We start from the raw sequence: 11,134 nt of genomic DNA, 5'->3' as shown, positions 1-11,134 counted from the left end.
TAAAAAGATATTCGACGTGTATTTCCTGTACCACTTATCTTAAAAAAACGTTCTGTTACAGTTAAACGTTTGTGGGTTATAACATTACGTTTCAGCAGATATATTCAAAACTTGACATTTAATTACACCATGCTCTTTAATTTCACATGTATATCATACCAAACTTTATATTTCGTTGTTTTCTTTCCTAAGTAAATGATGTTATGTGTACGGACGTGATTTCACATAATTTCACATAATTTTTCTCTTTTGATTGTTGTTTTTTCTCCTTAATTCAATAAGCTTAGGCATGTGTGTTCGTTAAGTACGGCAATAATTTTATGATGAATCCCGAAAGTAGGTATAGTCGTAAGAGCACGTGAATACGTGAGTTCGCCCATGAACACATGGTAAGGTTAAATATCTCCGCGATATGACCTACTATGTGTTTAAAACAGCAAACAATATCCAACAAACGAATGAATTATCAAACATAGTATGTGCTATGATGTGGCTCTGTAATTTCTGTTTGAAAAGTTTATTAAATATGCATAATGAGAAAGCACGCATAAAAGCGAGTTTCATAGACGACAAACGGCTACTATACAGTTTTTATACCAGACTCGCTATCAAGTTTACAAATGGCAGGTTAGAAATAATTCGTTTTCTTTACACTCATGATCGCGTTAAACGTTAATTATACACGTTTTCATTCGCAATTTATTTACAGAATCACGACAAATGCCAAATACAACACACGAAATGCATAGTTGTTTCATTGGTCTATAAACATATAATGGATTGAATATAACTGATTTAAAATTAACGTTTTCCCCCGAATATGCTGTCCTATTTATAGCTGAGCTTCCTTTACCTTTATCAATGATAATCAGCGAGATATGCTGAATAGAAAACTCGAGCTATCTTAATCGGACTGGCTCGGTCTTTTACATAGATCGCCATTTTGAAGAATTTTTTCAAGGTATGATAATTTATGATAATTTAGACGATGTGCTTCGCAGCATCGTCAAAAATGAGCCCTGAAATGAAACATTCAAACCAAAATGCATGTAAATGATAATTTTAATTGGTTTGAGCAATTTATACCAAGCAATTGAAAAGACCCATAATTTCAAATCTGAAGATTTCAGGATGGAAATTTTGCCAACTTTTTTTCACTCTGAGCATTCCAATTGGTATGTTACCGGTACTTTTCCCAATTTTTGAATGTTAACAACTAATAGTCTCATGTCGCTATATATAAAGTAACATGTAGCTATATATAGTATCAGAGGGATATAAATAATCTCAGCTTTGTGTTACCAGATATATCAAACCCTGAGAGGCTGGTGAGGCAGGCTGATGTGAGATGTCGCTGTTCAAGGCACGGGACTGGTGGTCCACATCTGTCGGAGAGGAAGAGGAGTTTGACCAGGGCTGTCTGTGTGTGGCCAATGTGGACAACAGCTCTGATGAACTAGGTAATGTTTCAGCTTTAAATTTCAGAGATATGGACTGCGTTCTGGAAAAACTTAATGCTTAATGCATGTGTGCAAAGTTTCGTTTTAGATAAGCCTGTGCAGTCCAGTAAGTTCTTCTAAACACAAATTCAGTCTAATTGGAAAGTGTCGTCCCTGCATGATTAGCCTGTGTAGTCCAGTAAGTTCTTCTAAACACAAATTCAGTCTAATTGGAAAGTGTTGTCCCTGCATGATTAGCCTGTGCAGTCCAGTAAGTTCTTCTAAACACAAATCCAGTCTAATTGGAAAGTGTCGTCCCTGCATGATTAGCCTGTGAAGAATGCACTTGCTAATGTTGGATGGCAATATGCACATGCTAATTTTGGATGGCAATATGCACATGCTAATGTTGGATGGCAATATGAACATGTTAATGTTGGATGGCAATATACACATGCTAATGTTGGATGGCATTATGCACATGTTAATGTTGGATGACAATATGCACATGTTAATGTTAGATGGCAGTATGTACATGCTTATGTTGGATGGCAATATGCACATGCTTATGTTGGATGGTAATATGCACATGCTTATGTTGGATGGCAATATGCACATGCTTATGTTGGATGGCAATATGCACATGCTTATGTAGGATGGCAATATGCACATGCTTATGTTGGATGGCAATATGCACATGCTTATGTTGGATGGCAATATGCACATGCTTATGTTGGATGGCAATATGCATATGTGCACATGCTAATGTTAGATGGCAATATGCACATGCTAATGTTGGATGGCAATATGCACATGCTTATGTTGGATGGCAATATGCATATGTGCACATGCTAATGTTGGATGGCAATATGCACATGTGCACATGCTAATGTTGGATGGCAATATGCATATGTGCACATGCTTATGTTGGATGGCAATATGCACATGTTCACATGCTAATGTTGGATGGCAATATGCACATGCTTATGTTGGATGGCAATATGCATATGTGCACATGCTAATGTTGGATGGCAATATGTACATGCTTATGTTGGATGGCAATATGCACATGCTAATGTTGGATGGCAATATGCATATGTGCACATGCTAATGTTGGATGGCAATATGCATATGTGCACATGCTAATGTTGGATGGCAATATGCATATGTGCACATGCTAATGTTGGATGGCAACATGCACATGTGCACATGCTTATGTTGGATGGCAATATGCACATGTGCACATGCTAATGTTGGATGGCAATATGTGCATGCTAATGTTGGATGGCAATATGCACATGCTAATGTTGGACGGCAATATGCACATGCTAATGTTGGATGGCAATATGCACATGCTAATGTTGGATGGCAATATGTACATGCTAATGTTGGATGGCAATATACACATGTTAATGTTGGATGGCAATATGCACATGCTAATGTTGGATGGCAATATGCACATGCTTATGTTGGATGGCAATATGTACATGTGCACATGCTAATGTTGGATGGCAATATGCACATGCTAATGTTGGATGGCAATATGCACATGCTAATGTTGGATGGCAATATGCACATGCTAATGTTGGATGGCAATATGTACATGCATATAAGCCCCGTTTTCCCATAGCAAGGATATATAAATTACCAGAAGTGTATTGGCCCTTAATGTTTGTCCGTCCGTTTGTCAGTCCGTCCGTCTGTCACAAACTTTTCAGGGCTACATCTCAGAATCTATTTAAGATATCAACATTAAACTTTAAGATTGTATAGAGATCAATGAGGAAAGGTTACATGCACACGTATGATGACCCTGCTCGTTCTTTTATATAAGTTATTGCTTTTTCATTGTTTTCTGTATGATGTAATGTTTAAAGGATATCTCTCAGAATCATTCAAACATGAAACTTCATAGCTGTATATGTATAAACGAGGAGAGTTGCAACGCATAAAACAGTAACCCTATGCTCTGTTATTTTACAGTTATTGCCCTGTTCATCCATCAATAAACAAAATTAATTTTGCAGAGGATATCAATTTTAATTTTTGATGCAAATGTTGTTTGTTTTTTTTTACCATGGAATTGTGCGCAATTTTTATCCGAAACCAAAAAAATTTAAAGCATTAGATAGAGATAATTTTTTATACAATTGTGTTTTTGTTTTCAGATAAAATAGTTATATTTTGTTGTTTTCAGATAAAATAGTTATAGGTAGTTACCATGGAATTGTGCGTATTTTCAACCCCAAACCTACGAAGACTGACGAAGGCTGGAGTGGATTCCGTCCTGGAGATGTCCTACTAGAGTCTCCCCTGGGACACCCCGTACTTCAAATAGAGGCCGGGAAATTTGTCTCGTAGGTTCACTTTAGAGATTTTATTCAAATAATACATATCACAAGGATTTTTAAATATTTTTAAAGCCAGGGACATAGGGATGAAATGAAATTCTTAGGGATCAAAATACTTTGTTCAAAGGTTATTTTTTTCTCTGGTTTTTTATGACATTCTCTACAAATGTTGTTTTGCATGAATTTAAGAATAACACTTTTGAAATTGTACGATTTCTCTGCGGACTGCACAGGCTAATCTGGGATGACACTTTACGCACATGCATTATGCCCAGTTTTCTCAGAACACGACTCATTTACAGAGTATCAGTCATGTGACTTGCGCTATGCCATATACTGTAAAATGATGATTATTCGTGGGATATTAACCCATTTATGCCTAGTGGACTCTCCCATCCTTCAAAATTGGATCAATTTATTTTCAAAATTAGGGATGTCTAGTATATTTGTTTCTATATTTAGAATATTTCTTGCAAAAATTCCTTTAAGCAAACAGCCCAGACCATGATGAGACGCCGCATCATGCGGCTTCTCATCTGGGTCTACGCTGTTTGCCAAGGCCTTTTTTCTAGACGCTAGGCGTAAATGGGTTAATTTTTGTCGATTTTGTGCATTGACTGGTCCATGGATTTGACTCTGAAATTACCGTCTATAATTCCTCTTTCTTCAAAAAATCAGAAATTCACAAATATACTTGTCAACAAAAAAGTCATTGAAAAACTACGAAATTTCACGATTGTACGGTAACATGAGAGGCAAAACACAAGCCACTAGACTGATATGTGTTAAACAATTGTCTATATATTATTTTATAAATATACATTAATGACTCCAATCGTACTCCATATTTAGTTTAATGTGTTGTGAAAGAACAAGTTTAATACTGATAAAACATGTATTATTGCGATTGTTTAAACAGGTATATAATAAAGAATTTTATTGTTGAAAGAAAATTGGAAAGCAATGAAAAATATAAGATAGTGGATTTTTCACAACAGTTGCTAAGTAACGTATTTTGGCTACTTATTCAATTTTCTAAGCACACACCTAGTATTGAAGGAAATGAAAACCCCGCATAATAGTGACTACAGGGCTTTTCACCAATATATTACAGGGGCCGAACTTCGGCCCCTTCCCAATTGAAAATAAGGTCATTTTGATAGAGAAATTTCCCAAATTGTAATAATTTTTTTTTTTTTTTTACTTAGACATATTAGGCATCTCCCAAATTGAAAGCAATGAGCTCTTATATGATTAAGAATGCACCACAATGTGTCTTTTAATACACAATGAAAAAGACCCTGTTTCAAAAGCTTTTAAAAGCACTGTGTTCCCAAAATGAGCAGTTATCGCGCATGAAATTCCCAATTTGAAAAGCTAGGGCCTCTTCCCAATTTCCTGATTAAAAGCCCTGGACTAGCCTGGTTGTTTAGAATTGTATTTGGACTGAGCCAATGACTTAAGCCTGTGTGAATACAGCCTAGCTCTGGTAAAACAGTACCAAATGCATATATATATGCTTAAGGGGTCGTTCAAGATCAGCCTGCGCAGTCTACAGAGGCTGATCAAGAATGACAAATTTCCACCTATACTAAATTTTCGCTAAGAGGTGACTTTCTTTAAACGAAATATTTCATTGAAGCGAAAAGTTTTGACCCTGATTATCCTGTGCAGATGGCACAGGCTGAACATGCCAACACTTTTCTGTACAAGCATGCATTAAGCTCTGTTGTCCCAGTGTGAGGCTCGGATATTTCTGTTGTAACATTTGAGGCTCGGATATTTCTGTTGTAACATGTGAGGCTCGGATATTTCTGTTGTAACATTAGTAGTTCCACTGTGAGGCTAGGATATTTCTGTTGTAGCATTAGTAGTTCCACTGTGAGGCTCGGATATTTCTGTTGTTACATTAGTAGTTCCACTTTTTTGGGGACGCTTCTGACAACCTTTATGGTATTGATCTTGTTGTCGTTACTTTCAGAGGATCTGATAAACTACATTTGGCAATTCTACATCCCAGAAAATTGTCAGTATACAATGTTGCAGGTCAGTGTAGTATGATGTTAGGTAAATATTGCGCTTGTCTCCTTTGAAATATAAATATAGTGTAAAGCTTATTATCCCCGCCAAATGTGGAGGGATATAGAATTGGCGTTGTCAGTCCTCTGTCCGTCCGTTAGTCCTTCCGTCTGTCACAACACTTTTGAATTGGCAGGAAATATCAATTCAACGAATTTGCCTATTGCTTTGTAATGACTGTTAATTACTATCAATAAATCAACAACAAAAAATCCAGATAAAGTCAAAGCAAAAGCATAAAAACCTAAAGAACTTCAATTTAAGTGAATAAAAAACTCTTTTTAAAAGTCACTGTCGACAGTGTAGCCTTGGTAATTCCACTTCACAAAGAGTCACTCTTTCTAGTTTAAGTTTAAAACTATTTATTTTAGCTAGATTGCATCGAAAGCTTACGTCTAATTTGAAACACGAGTCCATTTCCTGGGACTAGACCCATTACTTGGTGTCTATGGGGGGAGATCTAAAGAACGCTCCCACAGTGGGGACCGAACCCATGACCTCACGGTCGCTAGGCGGACACCATATCCACTACGCAACGGCGACCTCACTCTTTCTGTATCGCTCTATAGCTCACTCTTTATGTATCCTAAAGTTTTAATTTGATCAATCTAAATTTAAATTCGCTTGTCCAATAATGCACTGTACTATTTTTCTGTACTATTTTTCTGAAAAATGGCGTAGTCATATGGATTTGTTTTTGAAATTCGTAAACATATTTCTCGTCATAAATGTTTAAAACTATTTTTTCGTAAGTGATGTTGTAATTATATTGGATTATCGGATAAATGTGCACATAAGAAAAGCGGTATGTACTGTATACTGTTATCGTTTGATTCGGTCTATATGCATGTATTTGCAGATGACAACAGAGCATGGCAATACACAGGACCTATATTATAGGCTATAATATACCTGTTTTTATAGCCCCCTTAAATAAATAAGCTCAACACTTATAACCCTGTCCGTTTATAACGCAGTTGCGGGGCTTGGACCCCGTCATCCGCGTTATATTGGAGTTACAGTGCATTTTAGTGGCCATAACTGACTTTATCACTGCATCATACTATTTATAGTATATTGTAACATGGAACAGTAGGCTCCCTATTTTTGAACCCACATGTTACTATATATGGCCATGTATTACTCTTTAATTGCAAATTGTTGCCATGTATATCCCTCTATTCCTTTTTATAGACCTGTATTAATATTTATAGCCACATGTTACTATTTATAGCCACATGTTTCTATGTATAGCCACATGTTTCTATATAAAGCCACATGTTTCTATTTATAGCCATGAGTGGAGCTGTTGAACATGGAACACAGTATCAAATGGCGTTGGCCTATGAGCACAAGCTTCAAAGAACAGCTTACAACTTCTGTTTTGGACATTTTGGACAAGTAAAAGGTATTCTAGTCATAAATCATGTTCGTATTGATGTGTTAGTGTTATCACATGTGTAAATTAGTATTTGTAGTTTGTAGATCATGACTACCTTCCATAAACAACAGAATTATAATGAAAAGGTAGTTGTGATAATAAGTGCAGCAACCTTAACTTTACTTTCATGATGTATATCTGCTATATTATAAGCACATGTAAATCTTCTGTTATGAGGAAAGTACCTCATGTTTACATCTTCTGTTATCTGGATAGCACTGTGTGTAAATCTTCTGTTATCTGGATAACTCCTCTTGTGGAAATCTTCTGTTATCTAGATAATACCTTAATAATGTAATAAATTATATCTCATGTGGAAATATTTGATTATCATGATGACACCTCATGTGGTACATGTAATATTCTGTAATCATGATAACATTTACTAAGTAAATCTGCTATCTGGATAGCACCTTAAGTGTTAATCTTCTGTAAGCAATACAATATCTCATATATTAATTGTCTGTTATGATAAGGAACACCTCGTGTGCTAATCTTCTGTTATCATGATAACATCTCATGTGGTAAACTGTTAACCCTTTTCAAGTTCAGTGGACTGAGCAAACTGAATATGGTTTTGCAATCAGCATAAAGCCAGAACAGGCTGTTTAGATTTTATGCTGTTTGCAGCTCATCAGTATTTTGGGGTTGGAAATTAATCCTTTAAATGTGAATCTAGAATGAATGGTCTTTTATATGATTTTCTAAGAGAATACAAACAAGTCTTAAGCATGTCTTGGATGGTTAAGGGTTATAATGATGTGTAAATTTGTAAATCTTCTGTAATCATGATAGCATCTCATGTGCTTATCTTATGCTATCCCTTTCCCACTCAGAAGCAAAGTTAATGTGGCTATATGCTAACATCAAAAAACTTTAGTGCGAGTAACTCGCAGGCTGTTCAGGTTTTATATTCTTTGCTCCTCATAATACACATGTATCTTAGGGTTGATTAAATACAGCCTTTACAACTTAAATGTTTTATGAAAGGTCTTACATTTGATATTATTTTATACTGCACTTCAAATGCGTATCTGAGTGGTAAAGGGTTATCTAGATGACAACGTGTGTGCCCCATTTCAGGCAAGGGTTTCATCTGTGTACAGTCCATGGATGGCACTGTGTCCATCTTCGAGCAGGAGAGTTTTCCCCTTCACCCGGTTCCTTCCGGGAGCCCTGTTGCCCGGCCCGATTCGGTAGCTGCCCAGACTGGACAGCTTCGTGACCGTGTCATCGTCATGGCAACTGGGGTGCTTCAAGTGAGTCCATAAGGCACTTGATACTGAGCTTTCCTCTACCACAATTTAGATCCCCACAGCGTAGTAAATATGGTGTCACCTTAGCAACCAGGCAGTCATTGGAGTGTGGGAGCATTCTTTAAATCTCTCCCATAGAGACACCATTTGTTTATACAATTGTTAACCAAAATAATATCTAAGATTTGAAGATAACCAAAAGTTATCTGCTGGATTCGAGTAATTCAGATTTATAAAATTGGCTGCAGAGGGTTTTTCTGACCTTTCTGGAAAAGTTTCTGGGCTCAAGACTTTTTATGCTCTTATTTCAAACTAAGTTCCCACTCTATATTATGACTAATGACAATGCTGGTAACCTGTGTGCATTTATTTCCATACCTTCAGTGTATAAAATCAATGCTATGTATAAGTAAGCTTAATTTTTTTTCCTTCTTTATTATGAATTGAGAAATAACTACAAAATTCCCTAAATGCAATCTTAATCAAAGTACTGACAGTACTGGTGTGATGATGCTTTTGAAGAGGATGGATATAAAAGCATCAGTTTAAGTTTATCTACATCACCACATTTGTGTATGCCAAAAAAAATTGGGGTACGAAAAAAATTTGGGTACGAAAATAATTTGGGTACGAAAAACATTTGGGTACGAAAAAAATGGGAACGAAAAATGTTGGGTACGAAAAATAATTGGGGGTATGGAAAAGTAGTACCCGTGAGGAACTTGACCCATTCAGCAAAACTGGGAGGCTGGTTACATTCTCGATCAAATCTAAAAATAACTACATTTTGGGTTTTCCCAACGTCACAGACTTTGAAGTGCCACCTGGCAGTTTCGTGTCTGGTTCCTGTCCCGAACCTCTCGAAAAATTTGAAAGAGGACGGGAAAAAAGCTGCCTTTACCTTTATCAATGATAATCAGCGAGGTATGCCCATGGAGAAAATTTAGCTAACTCAATCGGAATGGCTCGGCCTTTTACATAGGCCGCCATTGTGAAGATTTGTTCATGGTATGATAACTTAGACGAAATTCCCAAAAGGAAGGAAAAGTTTGTCAATTATGTTCCAAAAATGCATTATCTGCAAGTGAACAAATCAACTAAGCACTGATACTGAACATTTCAAGCAAAAATGCATGTAAATAAATATTTAAATTGATTTGTAAATTTTGTACCATGCAATTAAGAAGACCCATAATTCCCATTCTGAACATTTCATGATGCAAATTTTACAAATTTGAGAGTTTTTCGCGCTTATTTGTCCCTATTGGTACTGTACTGGTACTACTTTTCCCAATTGGGCAAAAAAACTACTGCAGTCAGGACTCAAATTTCACAAGAGCTGTAACAAAAGCTGTCTTATTAATTCAAAAGCAGAATGTTGAACGAAGCAGTATGGAGTTTAAGCAATATGTGCACTATTCAACTGGATGTGAAATTGTACTGCAGACTTGTTCGTGAACATAAGTTTATTAGAAATATGATGGCTCGAATTCCGGATGGCTCGAACTTTTGTTGCTGGTCCTGACGAGTTCGAGCCATCGGGTTTCGACTGTATATTTTAGCAGTTCTATTTAAGGTACTCTAAAAAGCTGGTTGCCATGTCAAACAAACACTATTGAAGTTGGCTTGCCTTAATCTACTTGCCGCGGCAAATGTTCAACCACTTGTTTCTATTCCTGCATGTTTTCCCCTACAGGTACCAAGTATTGGCAGTAGCCACTGAATCCAAATCAAGAGAAGAGTCCTTGAATGTCAAGTCACGCAAGAAAGTTGTGGTAAGAATTTAGTTCGATGTCAGATGGGATCTCTTACATACCAAATAATGTTTCTTTAAAATAAGCGTCGATATAATATATTGTGCTTAATACTTTTGTGCTAAGTTTCCCCCAGTCTAATCAAGTGCGGCACTTTCCGTCTAGACTGGAATTTTGTTAAAAACAGATTTCCTTTAAACAAAAATTCCATAAAAGCAGAAAGTGCTGCCCTGATAAGCCTGTGTGAACTGTGCGAAAAGGCAGAACGTGTCTCTGTGTGGACTGCACAGGCTAGTCTGGGAGGACATATAACGCACATGTATTATGAACAGTTTTCCCAGAGCAAGGCTCGAATGTCTTCCAATTTTAGCCTGACTGATGATTCAAGCTTAATAAACTTGTATTTAATGTCTTCCTATTTCAGCCTGACTGATGACTCAAGCCTAGTAAACTTGTATTTAATGTCTTCCAATGTCAGCCTTACTGATGATTCAAGCCTAGTAAACTTGTATTTAATGTCTTCCAATTTCAGCCTGACTGATGATTCAAGCCTAGTAAACTAAAGTAGACAAGTTAAAAAACAAAAATTATTTCATAAATATTTCTCCCAACTTCAGCCTGATTGGTGCTTCAACCTGGGCGAGCAGGCGCTATCCTGTCTGTGGTCACATATCAAACTGCCCCTCAATCCATCGTTGTCCTCGAGTCTGTTCAGGTGTTATGCTGTTTGCTGCTAATCAGTATCTATGGGTAGAAAATGAAGCCTTTAAAACTTGAATCCAGCAAGAAAGCTTTTTAATTTAATTTCATCTTC

At 36.6% G+C, this 11,134-nt stretch overlaps 1 protein-coding gene across 1 annotated transcript; it reads left to right on the top strand.

Moving 5' to 3' along the window:
- Positions 1-1,345: 1,345 nt before the first annotated feature.
- LOC127849108 (protein PTHB1-like) lies at positions 1,346-10,289 on the top strand. The gene is made up of 6 exons (XM_052381829.1): positions 1,346-1,460; positions 3,637-3,796; positions 5,772-5,836; positions 7,164-7,277; positions 8,394-8,569; positions 10,263-10,289. Exons 1-6 carry the CDS (start codon positions 1,349-1,351, stop codon positions 10,287-10,289), a joined length of 654 nt encoding a protein of 217 aa, XP_052237789.1. The 5' UTR covers positions 1,346-1,348.
- Positions 10,290-11,134: the final 845 nt, after the last annotated feature.

Source organism: Dreissena polymorpha, chromosome 10 (genome assembly GCF_020536995.1).
Source record: "Dreissena polymorpha isolate Duluth1 chromosome 10, UMN_Dpol_1.0, whole genome shotgun sequence".
In the NCBI taxonomy this organism is placed as follows: domain Eukaryota; kingdom Metazoa; phylum Mollusca; class Bivalvia; order Myida; family Dreissenidae; genus Dreissena; species Dreissena polymorpha.
This window is presented reverse-complemented; position numbering and strand designations above follow the sequence as displayed.